Source organism: Hyposmocoma kahamanoa, unplaced genomic scaffold, assembly GCF_003589595.1.
Source record: "Hyposmocoma kahamanoa isolate Upper Pololo Valley unplaced genomic scaffold, ASM358959v1 99879, whole genome shotgun sequence".
NCBI lineage: Eukaryota > Metazoa > Arthropoda > Insecta > Lepidoptera > Cosmopterigidae > Hyposmocoma > Hyposmocoma kahamanoa.
In genome coordinates, this window is record NW_020656077.1 from 9,884,221 (window position 1) to 9,907,825 (window position 23,605).

General features: G+C 36.0%; 1 protein-coding gene across 2 annotated transcripts in view; it reads left to right on the forward strand.

Moving 5' to 3' along the window:
* The window catches only part of LOC113239470 (proclotting enzyme-like), a 32,619-nt gene that overhangs the window by 3,185 nt on the left and 5,829 nt on the right, over positions 1 to 23,605 (forward strand). Inside the window, exons 2-6 of one of the 2 annotated variants that reach the window (XM_026476495.1) lie at positions 13,831 to 13,887; positions 13,977 to 14,957; positions 15,519 to 15,711; positions 18,172 to 18,332; positions 22,877 to 22,988. In XM_026476495.1, coding sequence (XP_026332280.1) covers positions 13,831 to 13,887; positions 13,977 to 14,957; positions 15,519 to 15,711; positions 18,172 to 18,332; positions 22,877 to 22,988 — 1,504 coding nt within the window. Of the gene's footprint in view, positions 1 to 13,830; positions 13,892 to 13,976; positions 14,958 to 15,518; positions 15,712 to 18,171; positions 18,333 to 22,876; positions 22,989 to 23,605 lie in introns of both variants that reach the window. The other variant, XM_026476497.1, reaches the window with a different exon arrangement.

A 23,605-nucleotide genomic window follows, 5' to 3' on the forward strand; every position in this document is an offset into this window, starting at 1 on the left:
GGTCCGCAAAAGTATTGCCTTCTTGCAAGCAGCTAGTGATTGCAGTCTATAAATATTATGTCGACTATTGACTAAACGTTCGTCACGCTTGTGAAATAAATAGCCGAACTTGTTTCTGCCAACTGCTGGGCACAGGTTCATTTGAAATGTTAATTTTTGAAGATTCACACATGAATATACACTAAATTTATCAGTATATGTATAAAAATACAATTATAGGAGACATATTTTAAAGTTTTTCATTTGAATTTAACATACATAATCACATCCGCCTGTGTGTTATTAAAATGTGTATGTCTAACAATGTAATCTCAGTACAGAGTACTAAAAAAACTGACCTCAAAAGTACGTGGAATTACATACAATTACCAAGAAAGTGCACGAACCCGGATTCATCCCATAGTTCGCCTCTATACGGGACTTGACACAGGAGATAATAAAAATCGGTTCTCACTACTCAAAGTATATTGAGAGAGAAAAACGCTTTGAATTGGAGAATAGCAAAATCAACCATTAAAATAATTGCTGCTTGTAATAAAATTTAGGCGCAATTTATAAAAATGAATGTGCGAACAGCAATCCTCAGAGGTGGATGATTTTCTTCAAAATTAAATGGGACCACTATGGAGGTACCCTCTTTCCAACAAAAAAAGAATCATGAAAATCGGTCCACGAGACATGTTTCAAAGTTTTTCATTTGAATTTAATATACATAATCACATCTGCCTGTCGTTATTAAAATGTGTATAACTAAAAATTGATTTCGATATGAATAGACCAGTTGTCCATTGACTTACAATTATATGGACGTCGGGTCCGCGCTAAAAAGTGTCCGAACTTATGGGGCGTTAAAATCGTATACAGAGCGTCATTTAGTCTTCGTTTGTTCGACTGACAGCGAAGCAAGCAAAATTAGACAGTACTGCGATGACATTACAATTTAAATTCAACGTTTTAGCTTTTTCATATTCCTTTACATGTCACTACGTTTAAATAGGTTGACTTGGGACATTTTTTCATGATTTTTGTATTAGACCCGTCGTCCATTTATTTGTAAGTCAATGATTCAGACAGACATTTTTGGCAAAATGTTACCTACTTTCGCAATTTATCCATAAAACTGCCGATAACAACTACATGGCTAGTTGTAATTTTAGGAAAACTGTCAACACGGCAAATGTAATTTTACGCCATCTTAAAAAAAGACATTCTCATACTGCAAAGGGATTGTACGCTAAGACACAGTCCACATAAATACTAGTCGCTAAGACTATCTATTCGCCTATTAGTTTCATTTAGAGTGGGGAATGTTTCGGACGAGTGATTTCACATTTCGCATTATCTTATTAAAGTGATGAGGCAGAAGACATTTTAGTCGCGCGACTCACATGCCGCCGGTCGACACGTTTCGCTTGCTTTCTTTACGTTATCATTAGCGGGGAGATCCGGGACATAATGCGACACGGGTTGCAGGGATTCAAGGTTAATTCACTGTCTCTAGATTCGGTTTGGGGACTGCCTATCATCACATTTTGTAAGGTATTAAAGCCATTCCTTATTGGTAAACCTTATTAATTTAAAATATTTCTATGGCAACTTGATAAAATGATTATAAATTTAGAATACCTTATTGTTATAATATGTTATTTGTTACTATTCCAAATTTCTTTTTTTGGCGATTTGATAAAATGACTTTATTTTTAAAATATTCAGTATAATTCAATTTAGTAATATGATGTTATTGTAAACATTAATCATAATAAAAACTACTATAATTATAAAGTATACAAGTGAGAATAGAACTCTGCCTTCTGCAGTTGCTATGTTATCCGCCTAACTCTGTAACATCTAGAATTAGCAAAATATGTGGCTTGAAATAAATGTATATGAATATGAAAAACATGGACGACATAACATTAATACGAGGAATAAAAGTGTTTTCACAAAATCACAAATAAGTTTCAGGGGCAATGTATAAAATGAATGATAAATTAGTTCATTAGTAATAATTAGTCATTCATATTTCCTGGAGAATGTCACTGATTAACTAAATCCGTAATTAATTTGAGCACTCATAGTACGCTATGTGCCGCTATGAACCTAATGTACCTCCAATTAATTGAACTAAACTCGGTCTAACTAAGATACACACACAAATATGAGCTTGAATCGTTACGAGTCTAAGAAACACACGGTGTCTCTAATGAATTGGGTATTATGTTTTTATGATTTATTCAAATGTTTTTATAATTGTTTAAAAATGGGTTTTGTCTGTACGACGCTACAGTACCAAAATTGTAAGGGACACCTGGTGTCTTTAGGACACTGCAGTACTGAAACTGTTAGGGACACCGTGTGTCTCTGGTATCTAAGACGCTACAGTACCAAAATCGACTCTAGGATGCTGCAGTACCAAGACATTATTTAACTTATCATTATCCACAAATGTGCGAAACATTAAATATAAATATTAGAGAAAATCACATTCATTGCTTCGATCAGACGCCAAGACAACATAGAAAAGTTTTCCCAACAACCCGGCCCAGAATGGAACCCGGGACCTTAGAGATGGCGACACCATGAAAACCGATGTTCAAGCCAATCGAAACTACACGCCACGTTAATTACCGGAGGCAATTTGAACTCCATTTATACCAGTATATACTGTTGAAGTAAGTCGGGGCTGGCTTCTCCGAACTCCATTGTATAATATAATAATCCCTTCATTAATAGGAAAGCTGTTGTTGCGAGAACAATCTACCTATTGATCACAATAGAAAAAAAGGCGAGGAAGCAAGGAAGGTAATTCTTCAAAGGTATTACGAATAACACAATACTTTTATTGAAAATTGAAAACACAAAGCGGAAAGCTTTGAGAACTTAAGGCGAGGTATTTCAAATTCCAAAAATTATTATGAATAAAATAAGCACAAGCGGAGATAATTTTAGACAGATCCGACGTCGACAAATGCCCTATGATAACTGCCGCTAAGCAATATGAATTTAAAAAATACAGGGCTTCATTTTAAAACAGGTTCTTCGTAGTACTTAGACTGACATATTCTCATATAAAAATTAGGTGCAAAGTTTGATATTTAATTCATTTATAGACTTTTATTGTAGCCTGTTTTCAAGATTTTATATGATCTTAAACTCTTAAACTTTTTGGCTAACCACCCACTTAGGCAAGATAAAATAATTTCAACGCCACAAAAGATAATTGCAAACACGTATTTTTATAGTAGTGTAGTATACATAGATAATTTTATTAATCTTTACATAGATAGTTTTTTTCAAATGCGATAGCACCCCTTGGACAGTATTGACGCCCCCAATTGCCTCCGAGCGCCCACTGGAGGTCAGTAGGGATCACTTTGGGAAACTATTCATTAACACATTCATTAGACCACAAGGAAAAACTCATACAGCCAACTGCCCAGTGTTCATAGTTGCGAGAATTAAAAATACCCACCTGTACCGCTTACTTACAAAAAAAGAAAATGGCGATAACATTTAAAATACTTTGGCATTATTTTGTTTTTTTTTCGTCTTTTTTATATTTTACGATAACGAAAATACAGTAATCGATAAAAGCATGAATTTGATTTTTGCCTCACTTGTGACAGTTCGTTTGATATGGAACTATCATTCTATGCGTTATTATTCTAAAACTTTTAATGTATATTTTTTAATTTTTTAATAAACCTCTTCCTCTCTTTAGTTTCTTATTATTTCCTCGTTTGTCGACTCGTATTAATACAAGGCTTCACTGGCGCTTGCCCTTGTAACTCATACTCGTCCAGCAATCCCTTACTTCCCGGCCTCTGCAATAATGTACTATTTCTCCTCCAGTGACTCGCCATAGATTCATATTACCGGTAATGATATTTACGCACAAGTTATTACTGACGTAATGCAATTACACATGCCTATACGGTGTGTCCGGCAGACGATAGTTAACCCTTCCACGCTATGTGACACCTGACACTGTTAATTGCTTGTTAGCCTGAACCAATCGAGTATATAACCCAACGTCCGAAGCCGAGAGCTACTATTAAGGTATAATTTGAATGTGTATTATTTTGAACCTCTCTATCATTAACTCGTAATGAGAAATATACACGTTCAGGGTGCGTTCTCATTGTGCCGTGGCTACAGATAGTCGTGCAGGTTAAAGTGTCGTGGTTTACATACTTAAATGAAGTTGTTCGCAAACAGAACAGCACAATTACCTAAAAACTACAAAATTTATTTATTTCTCAAGTTGGTTAAACAATGATAGATCGGGCTCTCCCATTGAGCAAACGTATTAAGTGTTGGGAGAGCCTTGCAACGACCCTAAGGTTAAAACCGAGAATTTACAACAAATCCGTGGATTAGTTAAAAACATTGACTTACAAATAAATGGACGACGGGTCTAATACAAAAACCACGAAAAAAATGTCCCATGTCAACCTATAAACGTAGTGACATGTAAAGGAATATGAAAAAGCTAAAACGTTGAATTTAAATTGTAATGTCATCGCAGTACTGTCTAATTTTGCTCGCTTCGCTGTCAGTCGAACAAACGAAGACTAAAGCGTGAATGACGCTCTGTATACGATTTTAACGCCCTACAAGTTCGGACACTTTTTAGCGCGGACCCGACGTCCATATAATTGTAAGTCAATGGTTAAAAAAGGTAGAATGATGTTTAAAATAGAAATTAACAAAAAATGTTCAGTGTTTGCATAAACTTGTACGTGTGCGTCTGTGTGATTGTTTAAGAGTGTACATGTGTGCGTGTACGCGCGCGTATGCGTGTTTCAATTATTTGTAGTGTTGCTAATTACGGTATGCGTTCTAAGAGATTTTCCACATCCTCATAATTAACTGTCGTTCATAACTTTTCTGACGTTACGACGACAGACTATCGTGACAAAGGGAAGAGCTAGAACGACAGTCGTCCTGTGGTAAATAAGACGTCGCGATAAAAATGTGACAACATATAATACCAGCTTCAAACGATTCTGTCATGCAAACTACAAGGTGGCTGCCGTGAACCAATAAATTGTCGTCACGATCTAATGGGAACAGCTAGACTAGAAACAGTCGTTGAACGATAAAATAAACGTTCACTATATATAATAAACAGACTAGAGGCGACAGTCATCTAACGATAAACAAAACGTTACGACGTAATGGAAACGCGCCCTCACTCGACTTCCAAGTGAAAAGAACGAACGTGTCTAAATTCTTTAATATATGAAAATAACTAGATGAATTAAATTACTATTTTGAATCACTCTGTCCCGGATTCAAAATGTTTTTTTTATCTTTTTTTATACCAAATGATGGAACAAACAACCGTCTGACGGTAAGCGATATGCGCGTCGATAGCAGTTGCAAAACAAGGCTGTAGAGCTCACATTACTGCTCGGCGGCAGAAATATTTTGGTAAGGTGGCAGTACTTCTCTGGAAGAACTCTACCACAACGATCTACACTCTAACACAACGATCACTATTGCTACTTATTCAATTGTAAATAAAGCCGAAATTATAAATTGATACTAAAAACCTGTAACATTATATTCATGCACACAATGCGCAACATGATAGGTTTTTCGCTACGTGAAAATGTGCCTTACTGTCAAAGATATTACATACCAATGTGTAATATTAAACGTATGCAGCTCACTGCGAATTTCTATTTTTCCTTTCAATGTGATTTCTTTGCGATGCGAATATATTTTGGCCTGTATATCAAATTACGAAGAGAATATCGTGTTTGCAACTTCCGTGTTACACACTAAGGATTTGACGGGTATCGTAAATCAAACTCGGAGCTCGTTAATAAATTCTCTCTCTGTACTGAGAATGAATAAAAAATCTAGAAGCCTATTAAGTCAATTTACCTTCTTCCCTTACCCTGTCACGAGCAATACTGGAACGAGACTGTACAGTTTTCAGATTATAGAAAGGTACAAGCAGCAAATTCAAAGTTCCGAGATATATAAAAATCTTTTTGTGACACTAAGTGACGGGACATACGAGGCGTGCGCCTGGTGGTGAGCGACACGCCTGTCCATAACAGTTACAGTGCCACACAGAGCTTTAAATTGCACAGATTTGAGAGGCACTACCACTGCGCCCGTCTCCCTGAGTCATGTGCCTGCAATTTCACCAGCACCCTTTAAAACTGGAACACAGTAATGCACACGTTACAGGAAGCGGCAGAACTTCCCTGGACTAACTCTTTCACAAGAAGCTCTACTGCTATTAAAGTTTAAAAATTTTGTAAGCTTTTCTAAAAGAAAATTAATAAATCTTTTTTATTTTAAATATTTTATGCATAAGGTTTGGCTGTATTTTAGCCAGCCATTTTTAACGATAAATCTTAATTTTTTTTTAAAGATTTTTTTATGATGCCGTGGGGACGAACGAGTCGTGCACCTGCATGATGGCAGTGACATGTCTGTTCATGACAGGTGCGGTGCCACTCAGAGCTATAAATCACAAAGATCTGAAAGGGTTGTAACCCTAACTAGCCGTGAACAGGTTCACGGCAATGAAATGGGAAACTTCCGGTCCACAAAATTTATTAAAGAAGCAAAGTTTAAAGAAAGGCTGTAACAATATAAAGGTAAATGTAAAAAAACAGGTATAACAGTATAAAACACTCCCTACACTTTATTATTAAGGCACCTAAATGGGCCGTGAAACTGAGTTACAGAAATATGTAGATACATGAAGGGTGTAGACTTATAAATTATTATACATGATTAGCTTATTAACAGCTCCGACTGTTGTGGCGTTCGAGCTGGGAGTGACCGTGGTACGAAAACAAAATGAGAAAGTGAAGGAAGATGGCACAATTCAAATTTAAAATTTAAATACAAGTAAAATAAGGAGAGAAGCGATACAAATAGGTGAGATGACGGTGTAAGGAAGTCACACCGTCTCAGATCTTAGGGGCACTGCCACTGCACCCTGAGATATAGAACTGAATGGCACGTTCCATATTACTAAGAAAAATAAATAATAAATAAATAAATAACGCACACACTCAACATAATCCCGCACTAGGGAAACCCTGTGTCACGGGTGCCGAAGGACACACACATAGACAACCACAAATTACACCCAAACTCACGAGAGAAGTAATTGTAGGCCATACTACTATTTATCCCGGCCCGGGAATCGAACCTGGGACCGTGGCAGTCCGGCATGGTAACCGTTTGGCCACAAAGGCAGTTTGCAAATGGCAAATGCTTATATATTACTGTTTTTAATTTAATAAACATCATGTGTCGCTTTATATGGCAGAAAATTTGATTATGTCATTTGTGTCTTTTAATCTGACAATTATTAAGATAGATTTCTACAAAAAAAAAAAGGTAAGTTGACCTTTTTTCCTGACTCCGAATATGTACACAACTCTGATAAAAATGTTAGTAGTGCTTTTTTTGTATTGAAGGCAGAATAGATCTCTTTTATGTTTGTTTCCACCGCGCAGTCGATAGTTATAGATGATTGGAAACGTGGCGGTGTAGACCGATGTAATATCGTGATGTTGAATAATGCGTGTTCGACGTGTGTTTGTCGACATCGGTGGCCCAACGGATCTGATTCCCTCCTCTAGTTTGAGGCAATTGGTGTGGTTGACTGGCATATTTATTATATTATTATTATAATTACTTTACGTCTTCAACAGCTTTATATCTCATTAGTTCTTTTTAATGGAAAATTAAACTATGTATTCGTATCTTTTTTGCCCAGTATCGCGGGTGCCATGGACACACACATAGACAACCACAAATGACACCCAAACTCACGAGAGAACTAAACGTAGGCCTTACAAATATTTCTCCCGGCCCTTTGCCTGACAGACCACATGGTAACCGTCCGGCCAGGGAGACAGTCAATCTGAATTGCGTTTATTTGTTCTTTTTTTAGACAAACCGTCGTTACGGGATCTTTATTGAATTTTGATTAAATTAAATTCATATTAAATGACCTGGAATATTTTTTAAAGCGTACATTCATTGACTTACAATTATATGGACGTCGGGTCCGCGCTAAAAAGTGTCCGAACTTATAGGGCGTTAAAATCGTATACAGAGCGTTATTCACGCTATAGTCTTCGTTTGTTCGACTGACAGCGAAGCAAGCAAAATTAGACAGTACTGCTATGACATTACAATTTAAATTCAACGTTTTAGCTCTTTCATATTCCTTTACAAGTCACTACGTTTAAATAGGTTGACTTGGGACATTTTTTTCGTGGTTTTTGTATTAGACCCGTCGTCCATTTATTTGTAAGTCAATGCGTACATTGGAATATTCTTTGGAATTTTTAATAATATTTGCATTAATATTAGACAACTGGTTGACCATTTGAGCACTAAGAAAACCGACCTCAAAAGTACGTGGAATTACATATAATTACCAAGTTTTATTGAAATCGGTTACCGGAAAGCGCGCAAACCCGGATTCATCCCCTAGTACGCCACTGTACGGGACTTGACACAGGAGATAATAAAAATCGGTTCTCACTACTCAAAGTATATTGAGAGAGATAAACGCCTTGAATTGGAGAATAGCAAAGTCAACCATTAAAATAATTGCTCCTTGTAATAAAATTTAGGCGTCACGTATAAAAATGAAACTTCATGCGTGAACTTTCTTCATAATTAAAAGGGACCACTACAGAGGTACCTTTTTCCAACAAAAAAAGAATCATGAAAATCAGTTCACAAATACCGGAGTTATCGCGTAACATGCATATAAAATAACAAAAAAAAGCATACAGTCGAATTGAAAACCTCCTCCTGTTTTTGGCACATGGGACTTGTCAACTTATGTCTCAGGGTAACAGGCGCACTGGCAGTACCCTTCAAATCTTTGCGATTTAAAGCAAATCATTGCAATTATCAATGTACAAGTATATAATTCTAAGGGTCGTATTCCAGAACTCTACTCAATGCTCAAGTCAGGATTTGAGTATGGTTTATAGCACTCGAAATTATACTCAAGTCCCTGCCATTAGGGTCGGATTTCCAGTGCTCGTGTTTCAATTGCAATCCTGACTTGAGCATTGAGTAGAATTCTAGAATACGACCCTAAGTTGCAAATTTGTGTTTTCCAAGAGGTGGAGTCCTGGTGACCTGAAATACGTAAAGTTTAGGCACCAGTCTCCCACAGTATAATCCCTTTTATTTTTGTATAGTTTTTGTTATTATACTCAATGTACCTATATTGTGGTGAGAAAATAAAGACCTTAATAAGACCTTATTATTATTATTTACAGAATTCTTTAAATTTAGAATAGAATAGAATACATTTATTACAAAACACCACAACACAATAATAAACAGTAAAAAATTAAAAGTAAAAAAAAAATTAAAATAAAACAGAACTAAATTAAACTTAAAACAAACTAAATTAAAACAAACAGAAAATGAATAACAAAAAAGAAAACTAAATAAAATTAATTAAAAATAAAATCTTGGCAATAAATAATTATTCGACCATAATTATTTTATATATATAATTTCTGTAACAATTACTCTTATTTAGTCATGTATCAAATTCAATTCACCAGCAGATTCTGATTATTGTACATTAAACAAAGCTGTTCAAAAAACGAACAACAAAAAGCTTTAGCGACACTTTTTTTATTTTATTTTGTAATTCATAAATGATTTTTACGAGAATTTAGTGTAAATAACTATGTTCATCGATAAAACAACTATGAATTGCTAAGCAATTGCGTTATATGAATTAACAATTCGTAATATGAATTGTAAATTAAGTTACCTTTTTACGATTTGAAATATGAATCGTATTAGAATCATAATATGAATCTGCTAATGGGGCTAAAAACCTGTGTATGCACCCTCACCCACTGATCCCGTTATGACTCACCTCTCAGGGTCGTATTCCAGAACTCTACTCAATGCTCAAGTCAGGACTTGAGCAGACTTAACTATGACTTCAAGCACTGGAAATACGAACCTAATGGCAAGGACTTGAGTATGATTTTCTCAAGTCCTGACTTGAGTATTGAGTAGAGTTCTGGAATACGACTCTCACCCGGTGCCCCTGAGCAACATTGCAACTGCTTTGGACAGATATCTTAAAAAAAAAGGAAAAGTTTCATTTCCTAAGAACCAGAATTCTTCTTAATTCACTCTTAGTAGGGACATAAGTAGTCTTTTGAAAGTTTAATCCGTAAAGTGGTTCGTGTTGAGGGATTTTTAGGCTTACAATTTAGCGTACCTATGAACATCGTCCTTGCAAAAATGGACACGGATAAAAATTGAATGTTCAGTTCCATCACAGGCTAATTCAATCGCGAGTGACGCTTTTGCCAATGAAGTACGTGGAACGTGAAAGCACTCAGCCCACTTTCTGTGAGATACATTATGCAATGCTGTTAAAATCGCTTTTCATTTGAACGTGCTCAGCGTTTTTCTTTTGTTCTTTACTCACAATAGACACAGCTGTTTTGAGTTTTGAGAGGAGACTGGTATCATGACTGTGGTTTCACAGTACATTTACTCAAATATTTTATATGCCCGTAAAAATATACATAATTTCAATAAGAAAGAAGATATCCATAATATTAACCTTAGAGCTAAGTCCAAACTCATGGTACCACGATTTCGTTTCACCAAGGTAAACAACTCTTTTATGGGGAACTGTATATATACGTTTTTACAATAAGATTCCGGAGCGTATATTAAGTTTATCATTTCCTAAGTTTAAAAACTACATTAAAAATATTTTGATTGAAAAATCATATTACAAAATTGAAGACTACGTGTTAGATAAAGATGTATGGAAAGACGACACGGCTCCAGAATCCACACAAATTTGATTCAAAGTATATTCCATAGCATTTAAGTTTATTTGAAAAGTGCAGTCCCTAGAGTTTCTTGCTCGTTCTTCTCAGGGAGGTCAGCGTAGTGAACGAGCAGTAGCTTAAATGTGACGTTTTCAAGTGTACATTTATTTTACCTATGGAATAAATAATCTTTGACTTTGACTTTGAGTTCTTGACCAACATTTCTATTTTGTAACCTTTCACATGCCTTTCACATAAATATTTCTTAGGTACTCGCGACTGTTACACATAGGAAATGAAACTATTTTTAAGGAAAGAGTAGGTTCTCAATTCGACGGTATGTATTCTTTTTATGTATGTTACTGATTCTGTTTTTATTGGAAAGAGGGTACCTCAGTGGTCACATTTAAATTTGAAGAAAGTATACCACCTCTATGGATGGCAGACTAGGGTATGAATCCGTTTTCCGGTAACCGATTTCAATAAAACTTGTGAAACAGATATAGGTATATAGAACTCCACGAACTTTTGATCGGTTTTTTTTTATAAAAACGTTATAATTTTGGATCCTTAGAATAATAACGCATGGAATGATAGTTTCATATCAAACGAACTGTCACAAGTGAGGCAAAAATCAAATTCATGTAGTAGTAGGTTAATTTTCGGTTTTAATGAATATTTATATAAAAATACAAGTTGAAACGCTTTACTTCCTTGTGGAATGTGATGTTAGTATCTATTTTATGTTTGTCTGACGTATTTTTACACTCATTTACCGCACATTTCGTCATTTTTAGCTAAAATTCTTGATCTGTTCGCGGTGCAAGTTGACCTTGAAGTTGGCACTGAAGGCCCGCCCGCTCGTGTAAGCCCTTTTGGCGCGCTTCAATTTGCCTCACTTAGCGTGTGCGGTGTTATTATTCTAAGTTTGGATCTAAATCGCGTATGTTTGTTTTTTCAAACACTTCAAGCCATATAGTCACGTAGTGCGGACTTACAAATTGGGGCCAAAGATTTTGACTATTTCAAGAATAATTAATTACATTTGCAACACACATACACGTACAGACACACTCACAAACACGCTTCATTTTACAACTTTTGCATTTTGCTTCTTTCTTTTCTAATTGAATATTGCAATTTGGGGTAATCAATACTATGGGTGAATAGGCGTTTCTTTAGAAACGCGTGTCAAGCGAGCGTGTGTCTAATTATTTTTTCACTTCTCATGTTCTTAAAGTTTGTATTTATGCTGGGTGTAAGCTGCATGAAATAGGATTTTATGTTCTAGTGCATAAAATAAAATCGTCGTTTAACACCGAGGCAATGACGCCTGCTGGACACCTGCTGGACACTGGAACTTTATAAAATAAAGTACAAAGAAATCCCGTAACATTGGAGATATTTCAAGTTTATAATAAAATGCAAAGTAATACACTGAATATGCCAGGAAAAACTTACACATTAAATATGTCTAATTGTTGTTATTTCATCAACATTCAATTTGAATTAAATAATCGTTTATTTGTAATATTGCTGTTTAATTTCCTCGCAATCGAAGTGAAAAGCAGAGTGTATAACTCGTTCATAAAACCCATTTTGCCCTCGACTTAAGTATCCACACTCGCCTGCACCTCGATTGGATATACTCGTTTCGGGTACAAAGTGACGCGTTTTATGCACTTGTTGTACAATGTACTATTTCAAAAATATAATTTTAGAAATAAAACTATAATTAAATGTTTTTTCAAAAAAATTACTAGGTATCAACTCAGAACGCGTGACGCCATTTATATGTCAATGTGCACTGCAACTTGCGAGAAATTTACGTGTTATTTGACTACTATCTTCAACAATAGTAATTTGTTATTGTATACAGACAACGATATCTTCCCATGTTTCCTTTTTTTTCGTAGCAAAACTTCCAATCGATACTAATCCAAGTGATACTTGATCAATGCAATGCGTATTGCGTATTTATTAACCGAGTGTTGGCGCGACTATATACGGTATGCGGTGCACGTATTTTCCGGCCCGTATTGAGGTTGGTTCAAGTTACGAAATTGCTATACGAATAATTGCGTCGACGGAAAAACCGAAAAATATTTTCATAACTTACCACGTAGCATGAACAAATAAACATTAGACAGCAGAATTAGTGGGATTAATCGGACAGAACCTGCAGACCCAGTGGGAATCGTAAATCTGTCTCGTTCTGTTAATAGAAGTACAAGTAGTTCTGTTAACAGAACTGGTGATAGCAATCGACCTGTGCAGACAGTCTCCTACATTTCGTCTGCCTCAGACAGAGGAAACCTTAGGTCCGTACGTAGTGGCTACAAGCGAAATTTCGTATTTCTTCGCCGTGGTTAAGCTTCCAGAGAGTTGGCAGCTACTTCCACCGCTTCCAGTTTATGCTTACCCACCCAATGTTGCCTTTAACTAGATGATTTGAATGTATAAAATTATTTTTTTCTTTTCTCTCTTAATTCCAATAAACATTACAAGGTTTGGTATGCCAAGTCAGAGAACAAAGTTTACCTCTTGCTCTTTGTTGCACTCAAAACGTCACTTTGAACCTCCAGTTTCGTTTGTACGAAAATAGGTCGCTTAGGTTTTATTTCACATAAAGACCTAGCATTTGCCATATTGTTTTATACTGACCTCGTGTACTACTGCGTTAAAATCTATAGACATCAAAATTTTTTATTATGGGTGATATTTATGATAAACTCGTTAGGATATTAGGATTTGTTGAGTATTGACTACTTTTGTTGATGTATTTATTGGTGAGTTCTGTTCTAGTGATTTCCCCGTTAACTTAGGTAGCGTTGGCTCATTAGGATGAATCGATTTCATTTTGCCTCGTTTGCTTGGCCATCTCTTATTTCAAGTTTGACCTACATCGCGTTTTTAATTACGGGTTACACTGTTTCCAGAAATTTCTGTTAATGTTTATATTGCTGAGTATATCATGTGTTTTATTTTCCGTTTGTTCCAGCTTTTATCATCATAACATCACCCCCTTCTATATGCCAGTACCCAGCGCTCCATCCGGGTAGGTATGCATCAATTCTTTTCATTACGTCATTCACAACACGTCGTGGCTTAATTTACTTCATAACTGACACGGTAACTTTGTTTCAGTCGCTTTCCTGCAGACACCGGGTGACTGGGCAAACCCTCGAAGTCAACCCAGAAACCCAAGTTGGCATCAATTTTCATCACCCAGGAAAAGATCACCCGATTCTCTGCAAGTTGGCTATTACAACAATGCGCAACAACATCAAATGTTAGGATTCAATGGAGATCCCATTATACGCACTGGGTTTCAACAACACCAAGGAACACCGGAACATAACCGAGCACGATTCAATCTTATTACTTCTCAAACTAGAGACAGTCCCAATGATGGCAGATTGTTGTCGGATTCAGCTTTTTCTAAAATCTCGGAGACACTCGGTGCTATCAACACCGTGGGGCACTATTTAGTGGGCATGGTAAACGAAGACGAACAAAACGTATCTGACCCTAATCTACAACAGCTACCGCAGGCCATCTACACAATCAGCAAGAACGTGCTCGGGAGAAATGTTACGGATAAGATAGCGCCAATTGTAAAACAAGCGTTGCCAAAAGTACTGCCTGACGCTCCCATCACCAAAATAGCAACTGCAGGTGAAAAACCAAACTCGAAAGCCTGTACTACACCCGAAGGCGAAGAGGGGATTTGCGAAGATTTAAGCAACTGTCCACAACTCCTGTTAAACTTAATTAATTTAAGAGAATCACTGTGTTTTAAAGACTTGTTTGTTCCGGGAGTGTGTTGTCCAAAGGACGCAATAGTTCCATCGACATTAGCGGTAGAGAAGCCAATAGTGATAACAACCGCTAAGCCGACGTATCTGGTGCCAGTAACAACGCAAAGACCTGTGCCGAAACCTCCGACGACGAAAAAGCCTTCGGCGATCCAGATACTTACGACAAAGAGGCCTAAGCCTGTGCCTAGTACAAGGCCTCCGACCACCATCGTCTCCGTGACGACGCCGCGCCCTCCACCAACCTCCACTTTCGCGACCGTGCCGCCGCTGACCATCGGCAACTTCTCCAACATTGTGGATATAAACGGTAAGTGTCTGTTATATTTTAGTAACCTCAGTGTTAAAGTTGTTAAAGAAGAGCACAGTAAACCTTTATTCTACAGGGTGTGGGTTGTCGGACTATTGTCCAATTCAACATAGAAGACTGTTTGAATTATAATTTAAATTTACTATTCCATTTAATACTCTGGTATTATAATTATTAGCTTGCGCTACAACAGTGTTAACCTTCTTTGGTAATTGATATCTAATGTGATTTAATACATACATTTTTGGGCTCTCGTAATTTTCATTCAAAATGTTTGATAATCAAGTTGTCATGTTGAACAGAGGAGTGACTATTTGTTGTATATCGTTAAATGAAAAAGTAAAAAAAGAGGACCAAAGACAACTCTGAACTTTTCGTCATTCTGAAAAAAAAAATTATATTTCCCCGAATCACGAGCTTCAAATCTTTTTTTTTTTTGTATACAGCAGCAACAACATAAAATACTTTTACTTAGTTTACTTGTGTAATACCTTCTGAAATAATAATAATCCTTCTATATTGCGCCAACAGCAACTTACTACTTTTTCATTTGTTGGACAGACTGCGGGCAACGCGAAGACGAAGGCGGCCGAATAGTGGGTGGGACGGAGGCCAAACCAGGCGCATGGCCCTGGATGGCCGCTATCTACCTGCACGGCAGCAAGAGGCGCGAGTTCTGGTGCGGCGGCACCCTCGTTGACAAGCGACACGTTCTTACTGCCGCACATTGCACTAGAGACTCCAAGCAACGACCGTGAGTGACCATACTATCTAGCTTGGGTGAAAATAAAATAAAGTCATTTTAAAGGATGCATGATGATTACACACACACCCATACAAAGGTACCAAACACGAACTACGATGATCCCTGTCACGCTGTCCTTTGAGCCATGTCTTCGTTTAATTATGTTTCTGTCAATATGGCCGCCACAAAACGGATAGGCAATTTGAGGCGGCGTGCTTGGATTGACTCGGAATTCCTTAAAACGGGCCGATACGGGTATTTTAGTTCGAGATTCGTATAATGTCGCGTTTTAATCTTCGATTAAGGCACAATAGCACTATCCTGTTCCACTTTAAAGTAGATTTCACAAAATAATTGAAAGTCAAAATAAAAACGACACTTTTCCCTCCAAATGGAAAGAGCGAATCCCTGTCAAAGAGAATTTAAGCACTACGTTTAATCCCTGTGACACTCGATTTGACGTTTGTCATAAGGATGAGGTAAAGTCGATATATTTTAGTGTATTTAAGTTTTAGAGCACAGGTTCCCTCTTATAGTCTTATTTTATAGATGTGAAATGTTTTGTATTATATTAAAGGCACAAAACACACAACTACAGTTCAAATGCGATTTGAACTGATATTTTCATAAATTAAAAAAACATTTATCATATTATTAATTTATAGGTTTAAAAAAAGTAATAGTACTTACTGATATATCGTTTAATTGTCTGTGGTTAAAATTCATACTTTAAGAATGAATACACGCACTATACATTTTTTCATTAAATTATCGAAAACTTTTTATCAACATACCTCATCTCTAGCAAAATTGTAGCCTAATGAAATAATCTTGACACGCTGTCGTAAAAAAATATAGAAATTTGGAACAAAAAAATATTTTTTCCGCTCATTCACAAATAAGTATTGATTTAGTGTTATTTTTACTTTAATTCAATGTATTTACTTAAACAATCGCTATTTATTTGAAAGCGAGGAGTATAAAAATAATTTATGGAATAGGTAAACTAGTGCATGTCGTTACAAGAGTTATTACTGAGTATGTTATATTAGAGATTATCCTAGATTATTTTTAGTGTAGCTTATACCCTATAGTTACATTAATATACGGTGCAATTCTCAATATTTTTTTGGATATACATTTTTTATACATTATATACATTTTTCACAACCATTTATTCAAATATCACGCAAATTAGATTTCACGATATCCAACATTTTAATGAGTTTGTAACCGATTGACGAAAAACTGATAACACTGCCGGCTACACGTCAAAAAGTGTTGTCCTTCATTTATAGTATTTCATGTTCAAAAATTGTTTGAAGCTTCGCTATGCGTATTGGTAAAGTTATTAAAAGCTCAGCCTACTATGAGCTTATAACCAGCCAGCCAAGTTCCATACAATCATGACCTACACAAAGTGGAACGGGAATGGTATGCCAGGATGATGAATTTTACTTTTTAAACGTTAATTATTGTCTCTGGCTAGCTAGCTGACTTCTAACAAGAGCGAGATGAAACTACATACTAAATCATACGAAAGAAATAGACAGATGTACTATCCTGGGTGCGTTTAAGCACAAGCACAGATTGTGTTCAAAATGAGAATAATTATATTTGTTATTAATTATGCTTATTACGTTGTTTTGTAATATCGGCAACTTTTCAATCATACTTTACAATTTGTCGTACGACAAAATTACATGTCATGTTTAGTCATTATCATTGAAATTAAAAAGGCGAGTTTGTAATTTGAGAATATAATTGGAACGTACATTTTCATTGATTGCATTATTGTCAAAATTGGCACTATTTAAAAGTTATTTTACGATTTTCGGTCAATAAAATTATTAAAATGATTAAAATTCCATTTAAAAATTGCTATAACATTCATGTCAATAATTTATCAACAATACTTTAAAGATTAGAAACTCAAAAAACGCTCTATAGTAAAGTTAATAGTATTTATTTATTGACAATTGGCTATAAAGCCTAAAAAGATAACAAATAATTATGAAACTGAAATTATAACAAACCTTAAACAAAATTTCTTAAAAATGTAATAAAATCTAAAAAAAAGGTAATCACGGAGTAACTTTTTGGAATTGCTTATTTTTATAGATTTGCGTGACGTCTTGATACGATTTTGCTTTGAAAGAAAAGGTGAAAGGATGTCGAATGGGGAACATAAACTGCATAGACAGTGAATTGTTTTACTGAGGTCATAGTACGAATTTGACAGGCAATCCGACTTACAGGCTTAAATAGGATTACTATAGGAGCTCATAGTAGGCCCCCTGTACGAACCTGGAAATGACAGCGAGTGAGAGGGATAGGCAAATTCTGAGCCGTCCGGTTAATGGAAATCTGCCTCGTTTTTACAGCTGAATATGGGGAATATGAAAATATTGTTATTACATGTGTGAGTAGGCAATTTTCTGGTTGCTATAGGCAGGCGTGTTTTGTCAGGTTTCCGGCACGGCAATTCAGCGTGCGTCTTGGTGACGTGGACTTGTTGCGCGATGATGAGCCTTCTCGACCCGTCACACTGCGGGTGACCGCTGTGCGCGCACACGAACAATTCTCCAGGATCGGCTTCTATAACGACATCGCCGTGCTCGTGCTTGCTGGTAAGAATTTACCGTTTTTTATACTATTGTGTGTAGGAAAATGATGTTACATAATCCGTTTCCTTTTGAGTTTTAATTCTCTCCAATACGATATTCTCACAAACTATAGTCTTATAAACTTTATTGTGCATCAATTAGACAAAGGGAACTTTAATTTTAAAGTGCGTTTTTTTTTTCGGATTTTCGGATTTTGTTGTCGGATTTCCACGCACTTTTATAACGATCTAGAATATTTTACGGCCTTGACAATAAACTATGTATCCAAATAATCATTAATGTCTCTCTCGTTCTCGTTTTAAGTCTTACTTATTTAGATAGATGCCTTTCACGGATGAGAAGGATTTTGTTACAAGAAGCGAACGACAAAATGTGTGTTATAATCATTGACTTACAATTATATGGACGTCGGGTCCGCGCTAAAAAGTGTCCGCACTTGTAAGGCGCTAAAATCGTATACAGAGCGCGACACTCCGCTTTAGACTTCATTTGTTCTACGGACAGCGCGATACTGCGATGACATAACAATTTAAATTTCGAATAGGTTGACTTGGGACATTTTTTTCGTGGTTTTTGTATTAGACCCGTCGTCCATTTATTTGTAAGTCAATGGTTATAATAGTCAATCTCATTACCGTGCCGTCTTTCTCATTTGGGTTTATGCGAAAATTATTCGCGTTACGGCATTGACATAATACGTTACGGCCATTGACTTATGGTTACGGCAATCTCTTTCGTGTGACCTAAAATGTAGTTTTTTCAAATATTTCTGTGATTTAATAATTATTGACATTTTTGTACTTGTCCGTACGTTTAAGACTTTAAAACTAAAAGAAAAACGGGTTTTACAAAAATCACTCAAAAAGTGCCTTTGAAATTCGTCACACTGACCAATTTACAACCTATATAGTTAGGTACGTTGGCGAGGTAGACCTCATAGAACCGGTCCGTAAGTACATTTGCGAAAATAATAATTTTTATTTCGTTAAGGAGAATAGTCATTTTTTTTATTAAAAATAGTGACAGACATTAATAACACGTGGAAAATAGGCGCTTTGTCGTCGAGTTGCGGAAACCAGCCCGTTGCACCAAGTACCAAGTAATAACACGTGGAATAAAAATAAACTAGCTATTCTTGCCAGTCGTCTTCTCAAAGTCACAAATTCACATAATAACATTCCGGTTGATATTCAAAATTTGCCATTAACGAGTCTTAAAACTGTAGTGAAACAAAAACTTTGTACTAAAAGTTATTTATATTTATACGTATACAGCTACTGCGTACTTGGGTGATAAAAATTCGTGACAGTGACCCGTTTAGCTCTTGCAGGTGGTCTCAATCTAAGATATTTTGAAATAAATATTGTGAATGTTAAATATATTCAAATGTATATTTACAAAGATAGAGTTTCTTGCTCATTCTTCTCAGGGGATTCCGCCGTACGAATGAGCAGTAAGTAGAGTTTAATCAGTATGACGATTTCAAGTCTAATTTGCTTGCATATGAAATAACGATGATTAGAATTTGATCCGGTTTATAAAATTTTGTCTCCCTGTGCTGGGCTGCTCCTTACGGGTACTCTCAAAATTCCCCGATTTCTTAATTATCTTTTATCTCATTCTAAAGAGAAAGTAAACATTGTGATGAATATTTTTTTATATGTTTGTGTACTCCGCTAGTGCTTCCGCCACTTGATTCCACTTGTTGAATATTTTACATTTCACTGTCGACAAACAAACGACCAGAACTTGAGTTAATCTCTTCGAAACCCATTAAAAATCGTTACCAACTCGTATCTCATTCATTCTCAGTGTTCACTACTTAATTTCCGTGGCAGTTTTTATTATTTACGTATTCGATGTTTTTTTATCGTGCAATGTTATTTAATATCCGTGTATTGTATTCTTCTTCTAGTCCTTATCCTAACGACACAAATGGCACTATTCGAGTATTGAAGAAGTATGAAGTATGAAATATTTATTTCACAATACAGTACAACGCACACGTCTGTCTCTCATTCGTTAGGGTCCATTGAAAACCAGCGTCACAGCCCATTCTCGGCTGTGGCTTTAGGTGAATGACGTCCTTTTGCATACGCCACGGCCGCACACATGTCAGTATAGTATTAATTTATACAGTAAAATTTGTTGTTTGGTTAAAATTTTAGCTACGCTGTTTTTTTTTTATTCTTATCACTTTTTGAGCTTGTTTCTTGTTATGTGGCGTTGCAATAAATGGTTTCTATTCTATTCTATTTTAAACTTATTTAATAATTACACGATAATATGCTTGAATATTTAAATAATTGAAACTGCCACGGAAATTGGCATTATTTAGGTGTGCATGCTTCATCGTCGACCTCATCGTCACTTTCCATCAGGTGAGATGGAGGTCAAATGCGCACTTATGTTTTATAAAAAAAAAACGTAGTGAACATTAGTTCGACATTGACCAATCAGTCTTTGTGTTCACCAGCTACCTTCACTTATATAGCATTTAACTGAAGGATCTCCTTCTGCCACGACTACGCTTTCTTTATCTTTGGATTTCCCTTGCATTATTAGTTGAAGAATCCTATATGTATTGGTTACTATCATTTACTATACTCTATGAAATATCTTAGATTTAATAAAAATCTAGGCGCCATGTTGCAGACATCTTGTTACACCGTATGTACGTACGGAAACAGCGGGTTTCGTACTTTAATTTGAAATTAGTCGGTAAGTTATTACGCTTTAATAAGAGTTATAAAATGTTACATAATATGTGCTCCCGACTTCGTCTGCGTAGAATACCCGCTCACGCGATACATGCAGCCGTAGACGCATACCACACCTAAAGGTGCCGGTGATGATTTTATACCGATTTATCGGATATCGAAGTTATAACAGGTAAAAGAACTAACATTAATTGCTAATGCTATAAAATAAACAACTTCAAAAATACATCACGGCAATCGTGTGTGTTATTGTTTGGGCTGGGGATTTCGGTGTTTATTTATAGAAAACATACCGTAAGTAGCGTTTTTTAAGTTTACCCTGAATATAAATGTTTATAAACTATACTTTAAGGAGTAATTTCATGGTAAATGTTAGAACCACTCAAACGGAATAATATCATATTTATCCAAGTACACCAAAAATTTCATTAGTGTTTTTTAAGTGCAGTGTATTACTGCATTTTATTTGAGATGTTTTTGTTGGTAGTACGGAGGGTATTTATTTAGCAATGCAGAATAATAATTTTTATTTATAAAAACTTGTATTTAAACTGAATGCTTTTCTAATTTGCGAAACCAAATAGCCGCCATTTTGCGGTAGGAGGAGCGCATCGCGTGAGCGGGTAAACAGTACTTCGAATAGCCTACTATACTAATTTTCAGTTTTATTGAGTTTCCATAGACATGGAAACGAACGAGAACGAAACGAGGCGGCGAACCCCTATTTTTTATTTATTTATTCATTTGGAACACCAACAGATTACACAGACACAATAAGATTAAAAGACAACATTCGGTAAGGCACAGTTCTTATGTGTAAGCCAATTACAGGTATCCACATCAATCAATACATACCCAGATACAAAAATAATAACAGAATAAAACAACTTTAAATATTAATAATCCAATTATTCATTAATGTACTCAAATTTAAGGTAACTAATTGATTATAAACAGTTGATTGAAGTAAATACGACAGTGCAATTGTATTAATTAAATATTTTGTGAAAGATAAAAGAAATAACAATGAAAATAAATTATTAAGCTGTTCCTACAGCTTAATAATTACGCAATTTACATTGAAATTTATAGAAAGAACATTAAAAATGTCAAGACCAGTTGAATTGCAATTATTAATTGTGTTATAAGTACGACACATTCTACACAAAGGCGAATTCAGAAGTATATTTGTACGACAAGGTGAGACAAAAAAGTTTTGTGATTCTGTGCCTGGGATAAGTAAATGGAACACAGATTTTTATGCGTTCTTGGATTTGGTCACAATTAATGATACCATTCACAACCTTGTTCAGAAAAAGGAGATACTTCGCCGGTTAGATTTGTTTTTGTGACAAAAGGTCACAAAATTTTGTAATGCAGTTTCGTGATGTATAATGTAACGTAAATGTCGTAATATCGCGGCCGAAAGTGCTGAAGGCGCTGATTTCGTTTTTTATAGTACACAGTGGCGGGACGAACAAGTCGTGCGCCTGGTGGTAAGCGACACGCAGTGACACTCAGAGATTAAAATCGCAAAGATCTGCAGGGCCTGCGCCCGTCACCCTGAGACATAAGTGCACTGCCACTGCGCCCGTCACCCTGAGACATAAGTTGACAAGTTCCAAACCGGAACACAGTAATGCTAAGATTTCAGTTCAGAAACAAGTAAGGTGGTACTACCCACGACGAACTCTTTCACAAGGAGCTCTTCTGCTACTGATTTCTATAATTGTATTAATGATTAATTGATTTTCGTGAAAATTACATCCGTTATTGTTGTAGGTAATTTTGCACATTACATTTTGTAATCTAGTCCGATTGTTGCAGAGAACGTGCAGAAGTCTAAGTATGTGATCCCGATTTGCTTACCCAAAGGCAGTTTGGCTAATAAACTGTTCGACGGTGAAATCGCTACCGTCGTCGGTTGGGGCACTACCAGGTTAGTATTTCTTTAATGTCTCCTGTGTCTCAGTGCCTAAGTAATAATGTATTTGTAGAAATTAAATCAATGTATATTTTAATATATTCCGTTATTATTATATATATCTATAATCAGCTAACGTTTGATTTGTATAAATGAACGGTTTCATGTTAAGCCCCAAAACTAAGACAAATGACCATTAAAAAACGCAAGCAAATTCGCTTTTGATTCACGCCGGCCGCTGCCGCGGCACGTCCGCTGCGTTCGCTCGGCTCGTGCTGCTTTTTCATGTACTAACTTAACCTACTGAATGGAGGACGCAACCAAGGTTTTTGACTATCAAATAATAATTTAATATGCTTAAACATAATGATAGTGTCACCTTGACTGCAGTTCATTTATAATTTATCCGTAGATCAACTAATATAAACGAAACAGTTAATATATACATCAGACACAAAAAAAATCGTTTATTTAAAACAGTGCACATTTACAATCGTCGAATTTGACTCGGTGCAACTTTCGGGAAGCTTCGGGGCGTCTTCTCGTCCGCAATACCGCAGCCCTAGAAGACAAAAGTCTTCGAGCAGTGCGTATTGCCAGCGATGACCTACGGCTCTGTGACGTGGTCACTT